This window comes from Fulmarus glacialis, unplaced genomic scaffold, assembly GCF_000690835.1.
Source record: "Fulmarus glacialis isolate BGI_N327 unplaced genomic scaffold, ASM69083v1 scaffold22044, whole genome shotgun sequence".
Taxonomy (NCBI): Eukaryota; Metazoa; Chordata; class Aves; order Procellariiformes; family Procellariidae; genus Fulmarus; species Fulmarus glacialis.
This window is the reverse complement of record NW_009207711.1, coordinates 1-19,971: the sequence shown is the minus strand read 5'-3', so window position 1 is coordinate 19,971 and position 19,971 is coordinate 1. Positions and strand designations below refer to the sequence as shown.

Genomic DNA, 19,971 nt, shown 5'->3' with positions numbered 1-19,971 from the left:
TAAAATAAGAGAATTGAGAAGCTTGGTCTGTTTAGCTGAGCAAATAAAAGGATTGAGAAATTATTTGGTAACAGCACATAAAAAAATTTATGGGGAGAAAACACTAGATTTAAAAATGGGTGATGGTGTTACTAAAAGAAGCAATGGCTTTTGCATCCCTCAGTGTTTTCAAATCAAAACTGAATTTATTCCTGAAGTAAATACTTCCGTCAGGCACAAGTTACTGGAAATCAAACAAGCACGAATGGGTAAAATGTACGAGCCTGTGAGGCACATGTCCTTATTCGTAAAATCCCTGTGATTGGGAAGAGCAGGGGAGGGAAGTTGTGTGAGGCCCAGCTCCTCAAAGACTCACTCACGTGGTGTAACAATGGAAATCCAACAACAATACACATAACGGTGGAAATTCAAACAAACCTTTATGTCATGGTTTACCCAGCAGGCAGCCAAACCCCACGCAGCCGCTTGCTCACTCCCACCCCCCCCAGTGGGAAGGGGAGAGAATTGCAAGGGTAAGAGTGAGAAAATGGGGTATCTCATGGGTTGAGGTAAAGACAGTTTAATAGAACAGAAAAGGAAGGGATAATAATAATAATAATAAAAGAATATACAAAATGAGTGATGCATAATGCAATTGCTCACCACCTGCGCTGACCGAAAACCAAGTAGCGATCACTACTTTCTGGAACACGCCTACCATTCATATACTAAGCATGACGTCACATGGTATGGAATACCCTGTTGGCCAGCTGGGCCAGCTGTCCCGGCTATGCTCCCTCCCAGACTTTTCCAGAGCATGGAAGCTGAATGTCCTTGACTAGCAGGGTACTTAGCAACAACTGGAAATATCCGTGTGTTATCAACATTCTTCTCATACTAAATCCAAAACACAGCACTAGGAAGAAATTTAACTCTATCCCAGCCGAAACCAAGACAGTATATTTGTTTGGTAAGTCAAGGAGTTCTGAGTGACTTAATCTCTTGGATTATTTCCCACTAAAATACCAGAAAGAGTAATTATGACAGAAAAAATAGTCCCAGCATACAATGTAAGCTAAACTCCAGAAATTAGATAACAGTTTGTCTCCATTAGAAGGCTGTAATTAACTACTAATATTAACATCAGTTCATGAGAGAGGAAAAAAAAAGAAAACAGGAAAAAAAAAAAAACCAAAAAACCACCAACAAAACAAAACAACAAAAAAAAACCCCCACAACTATTTTAGATTATCTCAGTGACCGACCTGGCAGGTTTCCTGCCTTTCACAGGAAAAGCTGCTTTTAACTTCATCTCTCGGGTATTAAAAAGAAATCATGAAGTGATGAATGTTTGTTAAAGAAGTTACTTAGTGAAACAGCCAGGAATTGCTTTCATACTCCACGACTAATAAATCAATTTTTAATTATACAATTATATAATTATATAATTGATCCAGTTCTTGATTCCTTCCACAGATTATTTCTTGTATAATGTACAAGGCTCAGCCTATGTTGTAATGAGCCCTGATTCACAGAAGACAGAATAATGCTTCACAAAACCAAAAACTGTCGCTTACCTTCATTTCTGTGTGGTGGTGGTGGAAAGGGGCTTTGCAAGATATTCACAAGTTCAGCCAGCACTTTTCAGATAGGCCACAGCGTGAATAGGTTTCACACTAGGACTGGATCACATCGTCACCTCCACGTGTCCATTTCAGCCACTGACTGAGAATGAACAGAGCATCAGGACTGTATATCTTTCCCTGTTTTTGCTGTTGGGTGACTATATGAATTGAACTGAGTAGAGATTAATAGGTTCATGTACCTCTAAGACCTCTTTTCTTTGAGCGTGCCACCAAATATGATCAAAACTATGTTGACAAGATGGCATAGGAGTGTATAATTTTTTATAGCTTTTTATAACAGTTTTCAAATGAAGAAGCACATTTCTGATAATATTGTTTGTAGTCCCTTGTGCTGTATTAGTTTCCTGCCTCTCAGAGCAGATAGACATAAGAAACAGGAATACAGCAGTGCTTTAACTCTGTCCATGTTGCTACTGTATCCATCTGAACTCAGAGCAAGTCAGTTATATTAATGATAAGTCTGATGATATGAAACTTCTCCAGGTAATAGTTTCTGCTGATATTGGAATCTAGCTCTAATTCCAAGGCAAACTCACCCTGGAGCTATTTTAAACTGGCTTTTTGGGATAATATCTACCTTAAATTGTAGATGCAATGCTGTGTAAAGTCCATCTACAAAGTGTTATATCCTGTGAGTCACGGTACCTGAGCTGTATTCTTCAAACTGTTCAGTAGTTTAGTGCACCCTGTTACCTAGCTTTTTAAAAATAATGGATTTCTCCTTCACAAGCATGACACAGTTCCCAGAATCACACCAAAAAGAGCACTTACCTCCGGTCACCTACTACCGTCTCATGTCAGCACCAAAAAGCACTTGAGTTCATTTAGGAAAATTCCACGAATCTGTTGAGTTCAACCAAGAAGTTGTCTATGTAATTGAACCTTAGGATCATAGCAGAGTTCAGTTTGGAGGGGACATCAGGAAATCACTAGTCCCACCTTCTGCTCAAAGCAGGATCATCTATGACCCTTCTTTACTTCAACCAGAATACATAGTTTTTCCTATTACATCTGCATGAGGATGATAGTGGCTATGTCTTGATGGGTGAATTACACAGCCCCAGGGAATGTTAGCTGTCACCAAGAAAAAGTGGCACAGACTGGCCAACTCCATTCTTCTAAACTATTTTTGCTTCCAAAACCAGGCAGTTGCATTCAAATTGCGTACTGGAAATCGTCTTCGTCACATGCAAACTCCTGAACCTGGGGACAGGTTGTGAGAGAGCTAGTTAGCCAGGAAAAAACATTCTGGGGCTGTTTTAAGTATCTCAAAGCATAGACAGAACTTTGCACAGTTAAACTGGCCAGCATAGATGTAGCCAGTGTGTCACTCTCTGAACCTGCACGGTGTGAATTCCAGGGCATTCAGATTTTTGGCAGCTACCAAGGTTGAAAAGCAGATTTCTGACTTTTAGCTCACCTTATACATGCAAATAGAAAAGCCTCTGATTAACAGCACAATAATCAAATACCCATCAAAGAATGCTGGCCAGAAGGAAACGCCAAGATCCAATTAAAATCAATGGAATTTTTATCACTGACTTGACTGAAATGAGATATGGCATGAGTGGCATCAGTCACAATTGCCTCATCCTGGATAAGATATCAAACAGCTTGTGAGGTAAACAGGGCTGCTTTATAGATCATCAATAATGCAGCTTCATGCAGGCGCTTTGACAACGTGTTTGCAGAGAGCCTGTAAAACAGTTGAAGCAAATACATTTTTTTAATTAGAACCTTCATTGATATTGAATAAATTTAAGAGACAGAAGAACTAGAAGATGTGGGAAACCTGAGCTTATGCAAAATGAACACTCTTCATTTTTTCAGTATCTAGTACATGCTATTATTTATGAAAAGTTTTTTTTCTGAATAAATGAGAACTACTCCTGTTGATGAAGATGATCCAGTGTTCATTGTTTCGAAGTTTTCAATTGCTTTCTTCCTATAGCAGTATATAAACAAGACCTTTTAAAGTACGTGGTAGTCTGGTTATTAGGGAGATTGATTTGACCATGGTGAAGTCCCCTTCTCTACATAATTCAGAAATCTGTTTCACACCACATCGCTCCAAATTTTAAAGAAAAAGAATGATTCCATGGCTTTTTACATACTAATCGATCACCTCACTTTTAAACTACAACCATTTATTCTTTATTCAATTTAAAACCTTACAACAAAAGCTTAGTGAAAACTAATGTCTCCAGAAACAGGTTCTCAACCGCTCTGCTCTCAGTCTTGTGTTGCAAATAATAAAGCAATGGGAGCAGGACCAGATCGCTGTTCTGCTTTGATTCTATGTTCTGGACAGGGTGTGTTTAAATATATCTCAGACTGTCTGTGGCTCGATTCAGTCAGGTCCCCTCATGCAATTAGTTTCCTACCTATCAACATAAGAGCACATTGCTGTGAAGGGTGAATAAGAGGAGGCTGTGAAGATGGGGGCCCTGCAGGTACACCAGCACCGCAGCAGACAGAAAAGGAGAACAGCCTTCAGTCAAAGGATGCAGGCAGCTAGCCAAATCCACACTGACCGCAGATGAAGAGCTGAGATCAAATATCGCCTGAGCAGCACACAGGAATAAGTTGCTGGGAGGTTGTGAAAGACAACAGATGAGGCAAGGGAGACAGGACCTTGGTTAGGGTCTGCAGTGTCATGCAGGAGGCAGTGTGGACAGCACAGCTATGTGAAGTTTTGAACAAATGCAGAAGTCCTATGTGGCTGACTGAGGTTGATGAAGCCTTTTCAGGCCATCATCACATGTTTATGACCAAGGAAAAGTTAAAATCCAGCAATCCTTAGTGAACAGTCTGGAAACAGAGGGATGTATTGCTCGCTTGCACCATCATTTGTACCTGGTCTTTCCAATGAAATCTTTGTGTGTTAGTTCTCGTACAGGGTACAAATACAAACCATAATTTAACTTAAAAGAATAGAATAGAATAGAATAGAATAGAATAGAATAGAATAGAATAGAATAGAATGTTTCAGTTGGAAGTGACCTACAACAATCATCTTGTCCAAGTGCCTGACCACTTCAGGGCTGACCAAAAGCTAAAGCCTGTTATGAAGGGCATTGCCCAAATGCCTCTTAAACACTGATGGGCTTGGGGCATTGACCACCTCTCTAGGAAGCCTGTTCCAGTGTTTGACCACTCTCTCAGTAAAGAAATGCTTCCTAACGTCCAGTCTAAACCTCCCCTGGTGCAGCTTTGAACCATTCCCATGCATCCTGTTGCTGGATACCAGGGAGAAGAGCTCAGCACCTCCCTCTCCCCTTCCCCTCCTCGGGAAGCTGCAGAGAGCAATGAGGTTCCCCCTCAGCCTCCCTTTCTCCAAACTAGACAAACCCAAAGTCAGTCCTTAGCCGCTCCTCATAGGACATGCCCTTCAGCCCTACCATCAGCTTTGTTGCCCTCCTCTGGATGCATTCAAGGACCTTCACATTGTTCTTAAATTGTGGGGCCCAGAACTGCACACAGTACTCAAGGTGAGGCCGCACCAACACCAAATACAGCGGGACAATCACCTCTTTTGACCGGCTGGTTGTGCTGTGTTTGATGCACCCCAGACTGCGGTTTGCCCTCTTGGCTGCCAGGGCACCCTGCGACCCATATTGAGCCTGTTGACCAGCACCCCCAGATGCCTTTCTGCAGGGCTGCTCTCCAGCCACTCCTCTCCCAATTCATACTTGTGCCCGGTGTTACTCCGTCTGGCATTTGGACTTGCTAAATTCCATGCCATTGATGATTGCCCAATGCTAGTATTTATCCAATGTTAAATACTGGTATTCTTTAGCAATTAAATACTGTAGTACATAAAATCTAAATTAGTCTAATAAGAGTGTGTGTGTATATATATGTAGAGAGAGAGATTACATAAATATATGTTATTAGACCATTTTATTAAACTTGAAGTCCTCTTATTGTGTCCATTTTTCAATGAAAAGCTTTTTGCTCAATTATTCCTCTGGATCCAATTAGCTTTTTATTTCAAGATAAGAAAATCAGGCAAAATAAGAAATAATTATCTTAGTCTGAACAAAAGAAAAAGGCAGACTGGGGAAACGATCATGTTGGGAGTTGTGTGATAATTCCTCTGAGAGTTATGAGTGTTAGTTTAGATATTTTTGTAGCATATCTATAAAATTCTTCAAAACACATTACAAATTGCAGTGCTTTCACTTCTTTTAACTCTTCTCACAACATTTAAGGCACTACTTCAGTGTGGAGTTGTTTTCATGTCCCATCTTCCAGAGACAGGTGATTGTTTGTTTAACTTCGATATTTCAAGCCCTCTTGCTTGCAAACCAGTAAAGAAATTTGTAAATGAAAACTATGAACTCGGAGTATCAGAATGCAGATAAATCCCTTCTCAAAGCTTCTTTTTTATTATTTTATGATTAACTTTTAAAAATCTCTTCCTTTTAGATATCTGAAATATGTTAGCTTCTTGATATGACAAACAGATCTTGTTGTAGGCAAACAACTGCACTGGGACTTATCATATGCATGCTTTTCTCCAAGTTTTCAGAGTATGCAGGAAAGGGAAATAAAAATGAATTGCTTTTTTTCAATTCCACGTATTTTTATATGACTAGTTTCTCTCCATTTTAAAACTCTTACTTCTTTTTTTTTTCCCCCACAAACTGAACTCATGCCCTGTTGCAACAATGAAAGGCCAAGTATTGAATGCAGTCAGCAATTTACCCTTTTCTCCTCTAGAAAGGGTCTGTCAAGGTCATGACTGAGGCATCTGAGGCAACAGTAGTTAGCTTCAGAGTTTTGAAATAGAGCTGTTTATTCTTTGCCTGCTCTGTTCTGTGATCTTGCTGTGCTGCTATTGACTTCAGTGACCGTAGAACTGGGTCTCTTTACAGAGAAACAGCAGCCTTGTTTGTAGACCAACAGTAACAACACACTTTTCCTATCCTGAGCGTGCTATTCAAATATTAATGAACGCTAGCTCTAATAGTATTTCTGGTGCAAGTAATTGTTGTCACACAAGCAGAACTGGAAAAGTGCTCTCTTTGTCTTCCCAATGGATACAGCTCAATTATTTTAGTTGTGAGCTTCCCACGGTGATGTGCTGGAGAATCTCAATACTGATTTGGAAGAGGCAGTCCTAGGTCTAAGACACTATGAACGATATATGTTGTCTTGTATCAGAAGAAGAAGATACTATTTTAACACAGTAAAATTCCCTTTATAACCAATAGACATACTGAAAACAGTGCTGGGACAAAATCCCTTTTTTGAGACTGTTAACAAATACGCCTGCATGTGTTTACTTTTAAAGAGGTAAAATGGTATTTGCCATCACACAGAATAGAAGAAACTGATTTTAGAATCACACCATTATCATGACAGAGCAAATGGTGTTCTGGCTAAATCTACTGAAAATAATTCACCTTTGGACAAAGAGTAATTCTGGAAAATTTCAGCCAATAAAGTAACATTTTTGAAATATTGAAAATTATTCCAAAATTACAGTAGAATATAAAAGTATATGCAGGTTTGATGATAATAGTTTTTGTAATGTTGTTGAATGCTCTTTTATGATTCCAAGCTAAAGGACTCAATGAGAGACATGTTTTTCTCTCCCTATCTTTCTCTTTCTGTCTGATAGGAATAATAACATGTGCCACCGAACCGTGCATGCAATTAAGCACTTAATGATAATCTGGCTTTTAGAGTCATTTTATCACTACCTGTACTTTGCTACCTAGAAAGTTATCTCTTCATTCTACAGACTAAGTGGTTCTTTATAACAAATGACATTGTATTTTACATCATACCCTTTTCTAAAAGATATGAAAAACCATGGCATATGCTTTCATGAGTCTGGTCTTTTTTCTTTTTTTTTGTTTTGCTTAACAGATACGTTAGGTCAAGAACGAAGCATGACATTGACATGAGAATAGGGATACATTCGGGATCGGTTCTGTGCGGAGTGCTGGGCCTGCGAAAGTGGCAGTTTGATGTCTGGTCATGGGACGTGGATATCGCAAACAAACTCGAGTCAGGTGGAATTCCTGGGTAAGGCAACGTGTATGTCCCACAGTCAGGAAACATTGCCAACACAGTATACTGTTAACCTTGCCAACAGATTAACTGTCTTACATTATTTCATTGACTATGACCTTTTTTTTTTTTTTTTTTGCTATTTTGCGGTTGGCAAGGATTTGTGAGGCTATAGTCAAAAAAGGTAGAAATAGTCAGCTTGCAGAGGCATTGGAAAAGACAAAAATATTTCTTTTTCTTTGCCAGCTATGATTTCCTGAAAAAGGTCAGTGGTTTTATTCAGCGCATATAATACTCAGAGGTAGCTCAAATTTCCCAGTTAGGTGTTGACCATTCCTGAGTTTTCCCAGGCTTCATTCTCTCATCCTTTGCATTCAAATGCTGTTGTGAGCCGCAAGGCTGCAATTTATTTTCTTTCATAATGCACAAAGTGTGGGAAGAATTATATGTTCATAGGTCGTTACGCTAATAACAAGGTGTTATGGACAGCAGGCTCTCTAGGAAGTATTTTAAATGATTTCATGCTTTAGTAAATGTTTTGAGACATTTATGTCAGCCTGTCTATATGTGAAAATATATGGTTTTCCATTAGGCTGCCTAGTTTTTCTTTGTCTGAGGTGGTTGATTCTCGTGAAAGATAGAATGTTATTTCTGCCTGGCGCGGCCTATATCTCACAGTAGTTTGGAAGCTGCAAGTCCTAAATTTGAAGCAACAGTAACGGTTGCAGGGATCCTCTGTTCACTGTCAGTTCCATCTTCCATTGATGAAAGATGTAGCAAAAGATCCCCAACAACAGTTTGATTTTTGGCCATGGAACATAGAAGCAATAACAGTGGACTTCTCTATGCAGAAAAAGTCTAAGTGATGCTGTCATCTTGAGTGAGAGAGGTTTTAAGTCATCAAATCTGAGTGATGTGCTGTACTCCCTACACACATGTCAGGATCTGTCAGAGCTGTCGTGTTCCCAGGAAGTTAGAAAGATATTTGCTTTATATTATATTTGCGAATGCAGGCCCTTTCACCGTTCCCCATAGTAGACCTTTATACTAATATGTATTCTTAGAATCAGCAGAAAATGAAACATTGCATGCCCTGAAAACAATTTCTATACTCTGCATATGTCACCAGTGTATAAAACTGCAGAAAAAATTTTCTTTCCCTGCTGCTTATCCCACATGATAGCCCGAGATGACTAAGAAAGGTCACATGCTGTTTTGTTAACATGAGCAAATCAATCATCTAAGTTTCACCATCCACACCTGCAAAAAGACTAGTTTATTGCTGTTAATGTGTGCAAGTAGTATGGCTATTAATGAATAACCTAGAGAATGGACCACCTTGCTGCTGCTGATAAAATGCCTGGCTAGGTTCAGTCTATTGAAGCAGAGTGATTTCCCCTCCTGTGTATCAGTTTGCCAACAGAACAAAGCCTGTATGTGACAGCAATTCACTAAAAGTCTCCCAAAACAGTGATTTACACCAGGCTTTCCTCATGCGCAGAGCAGATTTAATAGAGCGGTTAAGTTCAGTTCAGCCTCTCCTTACTTCTCCCTGCCGCCAGCATTCAAATCCCCCTTCCTGCCACAACACTGGGATCATTCCCATTCCCAAAACTGCTCTGCTTTCCTCCATTTTGTCAGAAAAGCTGCCCTGGGGTTATGAATGGTCCCGCTCCCCCAGTCTGGAGGCAGGAGAGAAGGGGCTCAGCTCTTCCCCTTGCCGGTGGCATGTCACCCTGAGACCTCATAAGCATGGGTGATGCAGGGACAGATTGCCCCCGAGTGAAGGAGCATGAGCGGGCAGCCCAACTGTCGTGGAAGGAGGCACTCGGGAGCACTAAGGAAAAGCAATCATTTCTGGTTTTCTGAGAAGAAAAAGATGCATCCACAACACCTGAGAAGGAAACCATGTAAGATCCTACAGTGTTATTTCAGAGACACTCTTCTGCCAGGACCCCATCTTCTAATTGTCTTCACTTAGTGTATCTAGGTATTAATCTATGGTATTGAATTGGCATAAAACCTAGCTAATAACTAGTTCTCCAGGATGTATCAATGACAGGTATCATCTAAAGCTTTGGGTCTGATATGTTTTCAACAGTAGGACAGGCTATATCTTTTTACTTCAATGCTCAGGTTCCCGATTTATTGCATTCATATAAAATTAGAAAGACATCTCTCCAGTATACATTTAAAGTTTTTTTAAGTAAGCTGTACATAAGTTGAAACCAGAAAATATTTTTAATCTACCAACTATTCATTAATATTTGGTCCATTTAAGGGTATTACATCAATAGCCAACTCCACACTCTAGTTAAAACTGTTATCATTTCCATTATAAAATCCATATGTCAGGGCTTTATAATGCAATCTTCCCAAATTATATTAGTGGAAACTCAGCACAAAGATAGTCACCCTGGCAACTAATGTATCATTTTCTTTTTCTTTCTTCTTTTTTTTCTTTTTTTTTCATTAGTACTTTACTTAAATCAATTTAGTCTATTTGGGTTTCTAAGAGCTAGGAAATGCATTGTCTTTCTGAGAGATCATATGATCTGGTTTTAAAGTCCAAGCCAAAAGTTGCTTATATGTGAGAAACATTCTTACTGTTTTTTATTGTCAGTTTTACTGACATTTGACTACAAAAGAGTACTAATCTCTGTGGACATCATAACGGCATGGCTTCAGACAGTGTAAGTTGTACAAAACCTGTGTTGACTTCAGAGGGAAGCTGAGACAGGTTAAAAATGGCTGAGATGACACAAATTTTTGATCTTAATTATACACTGATATTTAATACTCTACATAGACCCAGTTTGTGCCAAATTCTGATACTCCTGGGTATTTCACAATACTTAAAGACAACCAGCACTTTATTTTCTGGCAATACATGCACATCATACACGTGCTTATAGCCTTTCTACTCCAGCAGTATTTTATCCAACTTAACTCTGTTGTGGCATCCTGTAAGTTCCAGAAGAAAGTTCCTAAGGGGTGTGCTAGGACCATTTCCTTCAGTGCAGACAAGCTCATTTGTGGTGCTTGAGAAAAATGCCTCAGCATGTGTCATTAAGAAATGATCAAGAATTTTAGCTGACTGAATTTTAGGAATCTGTCTGCAAGCCTGACTTTCAAAAAGTGCCATGCATGCAAATTTGAAAAATGAGCTGATTAATGGAATCGCTACATTTATTTGCTTGAGTTAGCTATGAAGCTGCATTATAAAGTATAGCATGGCTAACTATGTGGACGTGTTTTAGAGGTGTCTGCAATTTACCTTACATGTAGGAAGTTGAAGATTTCTTAAAAAAAAGAAATAAACCCCACTTTTTCTCTCTCTTTTTTTTTTTTTACTTGAACTTTTTTCTATCCTTCTCAAGCAATTACAGTTACCAAGCACCTCCAGGTTTGGTTGGAAGCCATCCAAAGCCTTATCAAGCTTTTGCAAAATCTGAGCTTTTTGTGTGTCATCTCTTGGATTCAACTTCACTTTTGCGAAAGCTTTTTGAACTAGTCACTTAGTCTTACCAGAATTATCACCCCACCCGACTTTATATCGTTTCCCTATTTCCCTAATTCACTTCAGATGCAATCAGAACACTAATTTCAACTGTCTAAGCTACCTCAGGTAACTGAAGGAAATTAAAGAGCTTTCACACAAACTGCTGTAATGTGTACCATATATTTTCCTCTCACCATATTTACCTGAAGTGGCAATTTTCATTCACTCTGAATAGTATTTTACTCAGGAAGGTCTCCCATTAAACTATTACTGTAAGCAAACGTATCAGGTGTGAATATCAAAGTGTTTTTCCTGTGACAGGACTTTGTGCATTCATGAGATCCTATTGATGGAAGCATGTCTTGAGAGTATTTGTCCCCAAATGAAGCTCATGTTTGTTGAATACACTATTTCATTTTCTTTATAGAAATCATCATATACAATAGAAAATCTTCTATTTATCCATCATGTTAAAAATGATGCAGAGTTCATAAACTCCTTCTTATCTATGTATACTAGAGCACAATCAGTATTTGCTACTACTTATTTCACTTATGCAGGAGAATTCACATCTCCAAAGCCACTCTGGACTGTCTGAACGGGGATTATAAAGTTGAAGAAGGGCATGGCAAAGAGCGTAATGAATTCTTGAGGAAACATAACATTGAGACTTATTTAATTAAACAACCTGAGGAGAGTCTGTTGACTTTGCCTGAAGATATTGTGAAAGAGGCTATCAGCTCCTCCGACAGGAGAAACAGTGGAGCAACATTTACTGAAGGATCCTGGAGCCCTGAACTTCCATTTGATAATATAGTGGGAAAACAGAACGTAAGTCAAACTTCCTTTAATGTCATCAAGTATAAACGCATGCTTGAATGCATTTCAATAACGGAAGCCTCAGAGGAGACAAATTCATCTTTAACCTTTATTCTAACACGTACTGTAACAGCAGAGGACTAAAGAAATTGTTTCAGGGCAGAAATAAATCACGTATCCAAACTGGGGAAATGCCAAGGGACCAGAGGTTTTGGGGTTTTTCCAACTGAAAGTAAATACTACACAGCTTAGTTTTAATTGAACCAGTCCATAAAGAAGTAAATTAAAAGCAAAGCTAAAGTTACTAAACTAGCTGGAACATTCTAGTCAGAGTGTGTATCTCATTGCATAGCTTCACTGCACTGCCATCAAAGTAAAGGGACGACTGAATGGACGTTTTGCCAGAGGAAAAAGCATGGTGTAGGCTGTTGATATGTAAGGGAAAGAAAAAAGATCTATCTTAAAAAAGCACCTTGTGAAAACAGTTTGTCCATTCTTTGCTTTTCTTTTTTTTTTTTTCTTTTTTAACAAAAAACATTAAAAACTTAGATTCTAAGACATAATTAAGGTTCACTAGCAGGTGAGTTAGACTCCTAAGTCATGCGTAGCTCAATAGAAATATGAGATAATAAAAATTGCTCCTGATCCGATCTTTTCTAAAAGCATTGCATGGCTAATTGCTAACACCCTGGGAACCAGCAATTCTTGTACAGTCATAAAAACCACTTGTAAAGTCTGCTGGCTTAGAGGAATTAAAGATGGAAAGGTTAAAATGCCCTCAGACACCACTCTCTTCACTGCATTTGAAAGATTGATGAGTCTTTATGAAACAAGGTCAGCTGGAGTTTTCTTCCATTATTCTGAGGGATCTGCAATGACATGACATATCCTTTCTTCTGCTGCACATCCTTAGTCCTACTTGTCTGCACTGTCTGTTGAACTTCAAGCGTTGTTGTGTGGAGGTCTTGCTTTGTCAACCGTCTTCTGCTTACAAATCTGCTCAGAAGTGATAAGCCTTCACAATCAATCAGCCCATGGTGGTCTCTTCGTCTCTTCAAACTGAACTGGAGCATGGCATAGTTTGCTATTATATAAACCACCTGTTTTATATATGTTCTGTACATCTGTGTATCTGCATGTACGCTGCCTTTTAGTATTCACTGTAGTTTGTTGACCTGTCTCTATACTCTCATTTCATTAGGAATAGAGGTATGAGTGCATGCTGCTGTGAATATCTTCTGATCTCTGTTTCTTCTTCTTTCCCTTTAAGTCATTCCAATTTCTGTAGTCCAAAAAATCTATTCAGACTAAGCTATCATTTAATTGATCATTTTCCCAGCTAAACCTGACCTTGATACTAACAAAGAGGAGGAATGAAATAAAAGACTAGTGTTTTTATTCTATTATTGAACAACCTCCACTCAATAGACTAGTAAAAAGTCCATAAATTGTTGAAATAGGTATAACTTAACAGTTGTTTTAAAGCAAATTTTTGTCTTATGACAATAAACAATCCATTTTTAGAATAGTTTCTTACTGTTTTTTAAGAACTTGTTGTTCTGCTGGAAATAATTATAATTTTATATTACACAGCTTTACAGTAAGCTTTTTGGTGGAGGCAAGATTTAAATAATCCGTTATTCCATGTGTGATTCCATTATTATGTAATTTACAATTTTAAAGTTGAGACAATAGGCATTACTGCTCATAAATAATGTATTTCAGTTCAAAATTCAGATGATAGATTTAAATTATGATAGGATATAGTAGCTTTTTTTCAGGGGTGTGTCAGCCTTGGACAGAATAAGCATTTAATAACATTAATTATGCCACCTAAAGGTCACTGGCAGCAGCAGACGTTGAGAATCCAAGTAGCAGCAACCCAACAATTAATCACTCCGTATGTTTGAATATTTGCCAATACCATTTAAATGGTTTCTTTACCCAATATAAGTTACAACAAAAATTGAGCAACTCTGATCACATGTGTCTTACTTTTAGCTGTAGTTATGTTAGGAAGAATATGAGATGGCAAAATCTCTGGTGTGTTTTCTTGCCAAATTCAAATTCATCACAATCCATATTCTTTACCTCAACCTCATTTTCTATGGGCAACCTAAAAGAGTGAATTGAAGTTGTGTTGATATGAGTAAGGAACAGAATAACCACTCTTTATGTACGTAGTCACAGACATTAACAAAAGCTGCATGTGTCTACAGCACAGTTAGCACCATGTGTCTTAGCTGTGGTGGTGAGGTAAGCCAAGGATGCAAGTGTCTGCTCTGAAATTCAGACCATGCCCAATATGGATGGAGTTTTCTCTTATTGAAACAGGTGTCTGGGCTTCTTTTCTAAAGCACAGGAAGTTGGACAAACATTATTTTATGTTAAGAGAGTGAAGGCCCATTTGCACAGAGAGGTAGTAGATGCCTCACCCTTGGAAACATTCAAGGTCAGGTTGGACGGGGCTCTGAACAACCTGATCCAGTTGAAGACGTCCCTGCCCATGGAAGGGGGGTTGGACTAGATGACCTTTAAAAGTCCCTTCCAACCCAAACCATTCTATGATTCTATGACTCTATGATTCTAAGGCCTCCTCCTCTAAAATAAATTAATAGCTGATGAAGTTGGATTTCTTTTCTGGGCCTTCCAAAAGAAGTAGCTGAAGGTGTAATATGGTCACTGTGTGTGATGCTAGAGGCACCTGATGGGCCTGTAAAGACGTGAATTAGGAAAAAAGCAAATTAAAATGTCTGTGTCTTGTATAAGCATATTCTAGTGATGGCTCCAATAACTCTTACCAGCTATCACAAAAATTATACATAAAGACTGTCAAAATGACAGACAAGTATAAACAACATGGTGGAATTCAGTTCAAAACCAAGGCACCTGCATTTGGGTATCTACTGACCGTCCCAGGTGTCGATCTTCCACACAGCTCAGCTTCTAAACATAAGGATCTAGTGCTATATGCAGTTCTGTAGGGTGCCTAAGACATCCATATGACAAAGGGCCTATAAAAGAATTGTGATCACTGGACTACCAGTTAGAAGCCAAGTAAGAGACTCTGATGTCCCAAATAGTGCGAAACATCTATGCCGAAAAGTGCTGAGTAAGAGCTTGATTCAGCTTCTTAACCGTGGCTCTCTTGCAGTTTGAGATACCCAAGCACAATCCAACTGGTCCCCACCACCGACCAGCAGCGCATGGGGTTCCTGTAGGTGTTGTGCCGTATCTCCTAGCTCCAGATTGTTGTCCAGGATACCCTAGGGCACCTCAGCTGACCATAGCTGCATATGATTGGGCAACTGAAATTATCCAGAGTGTATATTGCCAGTAACAGAAGCTTAGACACCAAGCACCTAGACACCTTCATTTAGGTGTCTTCCTCTTGAACCAAATCCTACCTGTCTCTTTAAATATGTGACCTTGTATTTCCCTATTTCTGTCCAAGACCTGGTGTTTGCAGTACAAAAAAAATAATTTGAAGTCTTCCTAGAGTTTTCTAAATTAAGAATTTCCCTTCTTGTTAAGGTCAGGATGCTTGGAATTGTTGCATGAAAACTTTGTAGGAAGGAAGTAAAATCTAATCCCAGCTACCTTTTTAAAATCTCTATAAAATATCTCTAAAGTTGACGTTTTATTATTTGTTTGTTTTAATTCATCCTATCTTTTAGTCTCTCATGCAAGTTTGGCTGGGCTTCTTCCTGACAGAACCTTGTATGTGTTCCTGTATGATGAATGGTTATTGTCAGCATCAGGAAAGTTCAAAAGCCTGTTGTAGGATTCACAGCTGTATCTTCCATACAGCTGTTCACAAAAATGTAGGGGAAGTAATAGGGAGAACCAATATTTCATTACGTTGGCATAACACAGTCTTAACAGATGCAGAGCAAAGAGGGGGATACAGAGAGAAAATGTGGTTAGAACATATTCTTGGGACAATAATTTGCATGGTATTTTTCATTATTGTTATTACTAATTACAGGGAAGCCGTTTTCTTAAGTATGTGTATGGGTGTGAGGGAGAAAAGACTCCACTGAACTAAAATATGAATTTCCTTGTTATCCTCTGAAAATAAATGCAACTTCAGAGTCCATTTTTGCACCAATACTACTGGTACCATTGCCATAGTGCTGATATTATGTCATTTTCATCTACCACGAATTGTAAATCACTTCATACGTTCAGCAAGAAATCAGTTCTTCATATTAATCAAATTTTAAAATATAATTTAAAGCAAAATGTAGTCACTTACTAGGGTGAATTGAGATCGCTCTCCTTATGTAAATAAAACACAATGCCCAACTTAAACATTAGGGACTTTCTCCACCCTCATTCCCAGTGGAGATACAGCAGTATGAACTAATTCTGAGGAATTAATGCACGCAACAGCATCTGATGTGATCTCGTCCTTCAACAGTGAATTCAGACCCACTTGTGTGATTTCAGCCACCACAAATTGATAATAACTTTTCTGCATAGCTCAGTTTAAAAGAGCTAGGAACACCTAAACTGAAGTAGTGTCTTAGTGTTAGTAATACAGTATTTATCCAGTTGACTCAATGGATTGTTTTCCTGGGATTTGGCTTTAACCTTAGAGTTTCCACCTTAACTCCAAGATTAACATATGGATTCATGCATATCTGAAACCTTAGTATGAGAAAAGTTTCCTTGATACTTTTTTTCTCTAAATGTCGATGATATTAATTTTCTGGAGGGAAGATGGGGAGATGTTAGTAGAGTGGTTTGCCAAACCTTCTCTACTGAAGTCCTTTTTCTACTAAAGCAAAAAGGAAGATTGCTTTTCACTTCAATAAACAGAAGATTTCAGTCCTGATATTCTTTTCTGCCTAAATATTAGACCCTTAAGTTACTCAACAAAAGATGGAATATGAGAAAACAAGATACTGTTTGTGACTACAGTGTCTCTGGACTTCATTTTAGGATTGTAAAGAAAGTTGTCACTTGCTGTTTGACAGTGGGTCAACCACCCTGTGTTTTAATGTGCTCTCCAAGATTCGTTAGAATGCAACTGCTGACTATACTTTGAAAACAAACAAGGGAAACCTCCCCATATCTTTTGCTGTACATAATGCCATGATCCAAAAGAATTGGCTTTCCAGAGAAATCTAGTGATAAATCCATCCCAAACTCCTGTTCCCAACAATGCCCAGTAGGAGATATAGCAGAAGATCTTTCTAGCAAGGACCTATGGGATAACTTTTCTCAAGCAGAAGTGTATTTCTTGTCTATAATAATTCTGAAATGTCTTATACTGTGATGTATGAAGGTTTATATCCTTTCCATTCATTAACATTTATTAACCCTTGGGAATATCACAGGTAGTAGAGTTTATTTTCCCATTCAAGTGGGAAAGTGCTGCTTCACTGTGGTTTGTGTCATGAAATGATACCATGAAACTGCCCTAAGTTATTGTCTTTATGAAAGCACACTCTACCTCTTTCCTGAAGGTGAAGCACTCTTCATACTATGTCCGCTAGCTTTCCTTTGTGAAGCTCTGCAAAAATGTTTTTTTTCTTTTGATTAGTCAGTGAAATACCAAAGGAATAATGCATTTGAGATAATATTTAAAATAATAATATGAATTGCAGTTAAATTAAATCATATAGCCTAACTATAATCTAGACTGACTGAAATATACCAGTAGTGAAGAAGAACATATTATTTGAAAACCCGTGCTGAAGTAATCAGAAATGTCACCTTCTTCACTCCTGCCTAACTGATCTGTTCCTTAACTATACACATTCAGTAACTTTAAGATCAAGAACATCATTACTGCTGTTTTGTGACTTCTGTTTTCTGTAGCTTCTATTCTTAGTTGTTAAAACACACCATTGAGTTAGATACCCTGCTGTGATTTTGGTGTGTACTCCCCTCATGCATGCTCTAATAATTAATTAGCAGAATCTGGAAAGGGGAATATATTCCTAGTGTTCAGTGCAGTAGCAAACCTCCTAGTGTATATAGAAGAGGGCATTAAAGTACTCCCCTTAATGTACTGTATGTGTTTAGTGGAACAGACTTATTATTTTACACTTCTATAGATTTCATTGAATGAATTGCATGGAATGCTGTAATGGTTTGCAATGCAACATGATCTAAAACATTGCATTTTTAACCCAAGGGGACCAGCAGGTTTATTCTGTTTGCATGTGCTTTCCCCTAGACTCTGGCTGCCCTAACAAGAAATTCAATAAATCTGCTTCCAAACCATCTTGCACAAGCTTTGCATGTCCAGTCTGGGCCTGAGGAAATTAACAAGAGAATAGAGCACACCATCGACTTACGGAGTGGCGATAAATTGAGAAGAGAGCATATCAAGCCTTTTTCACTGATGTTTAAAGACTCCAGCCTGGAGCATAAGGTAGCTGGGTCTTGGTAGCTGCATTATTCGCAACTCAAGTTGTAATAAATGTCCACTGAAATAGAAAAGCTGTAGGTTCTAGCTTGCGTTGTTTGTTTTCTGGTTTTGTTTTTCTTTTTCATTTTGTTTCAGTTTTCCGAAGTTGGGACGGAGCTAGAGGTCATAACAGACAGTGCCATGATGCAGGTGTTATAATGCTGCAATAATTACATTTCATTGTTGGAAAATGCCTACACTGAGCAAACTCTGCTTCTGGAAACAACAGCCATTGCCAGGTTTCATTTGCTGTCTAGTACAAGCAGTTTTCTGACAGATGACAGGTTGCTTTGGCACAAATGGTGATTGAGCATATTAATAAACTGACACTTCTATTCAAAGCATATATCTATATTTATATAGATATGTTTCTTTCATTCAGTGATAGGATCCACCTGACATCCTCTAGGCAGCTGTTATGTTTATTTCAAGTCAAAACTAATTTGTCAATTCTTTCGTTTAAACATCCTTTTTTTAACATCTGCTTCTAAGAGGTAAATATTGTTCATGTCTTTGCTGCTTCTCAACAGCAGTATGATCTCACTAATTTCTATTTCAGTCTACATCCAGATGTAAGTTATAAATTAAAAAAGATAAGGCAATGGGAGACTTTTCCTTGCAAACTGATGACATGGGGTGGGGTTGCACAGATCCCTCATGATTTCCTTGACTTGTATGCTATTACAATGCAGCAACAGCAGGTCTGTGATAAAATGTGCACTTGGACTGAAAAGAAAGAAAAATAACGGGGAATTGCAAGCATGGATGCCCACTTCTCTATCATCACTTTAACCTCCACCGGAAAACAGACTTTTTTACTTGACTTATGGGAGACCAGGTGGTACCAGTGATGAGAGCTTAATGAAAACCACTGGAAAAGAAAAATTCTTCTTGAAGTATATTTAAGCCCTTATTTCACAAGCAATCCTGCAGAAGGAAAAGATTCAATTTCCCCATGAGGATATTTATGGCACTGAGACACAAGGTAGAATCCCCAAAGTCGAATTAGCCACTACTGCTGCAACAGAAGATATGAAGATATTTCTTTCCATGCAATCATCATGCAAAGCTGGCAGGGACCCAGAGGAAGTGAAATCCAAGATTTCTGATATCCTGTGAATTACCATCTAAAGGTCATGAGTAATCTTTAATCATTTCAAGGCACAAGGTCAAAAAATAAGGTGAAAAAATCTAGGCAAAATAGCATTTATCCTAGAAGGTGGGAGATGGTATATGAGAAATTTTTTTGTGCAAAAGAGGAAACAGCCTGGTCATAAACAACTTGCTGAATGAGCAAGTTAGTCAATGGTTCACCTGGTCTTACATTACTATTTAATAAAAATGAGGCCTGAACATGGGTTGGAGTAAAGGGACACTGCCCAGAATCAGATCCTGTATTCAGAATATAAACCTTCTTGTCATTTTAAACTTCACAATTAGCAGCCACAAGGAAAATCTATACAGAAAGGGTAGATTTTCATTTAAATGCAATTTAAACAAGAGGGGGAAAAAACCCCCATGTTCTAATCCATCACATTACATAGATCAGGTTTTAAATAGAATCATAGAATCATAGA

The 19,971-nt window shown here is 38.4% G+C and overlaps 1 protein-coding gene across 1 annotated transcript in view; it reads left to right on the top strand.

Moving 5' to 3' along the window:
* The window catches only part of LOC104075661 (adenylate cyclase type 8-like), a gene marked incomplete at its 3' end in the record, with an annotated part of 39,235 nt that extends 20,691 nt beyond the window's left edge, over positions 1 to 18,544 (top strand). Inside the window, exons 5-8 of the mRNA XM_009576239.1 lie at positions 7,506 to 7,664; positions 11,712 to 11,982; positions 18,161 to 18,358; positions 18,491 to 18,544. Coding sequence (XP_009574534.1) covers positions 7,506 to 7,664; positions 11,712 to 11,982; positions 18,161 to 18,358; positions 18,491 to 18,544 — 682 coding nt within the window. The remainder of the gene's footprint in view (positions 1 to 7,505; positions 7,665 to 11,711; positions 11,983 to 18,160; positions 18,359 to 18,490) is intronic.
* Positions 18,545 to 19,971: the final 1,427 nt, after the last annotated feature.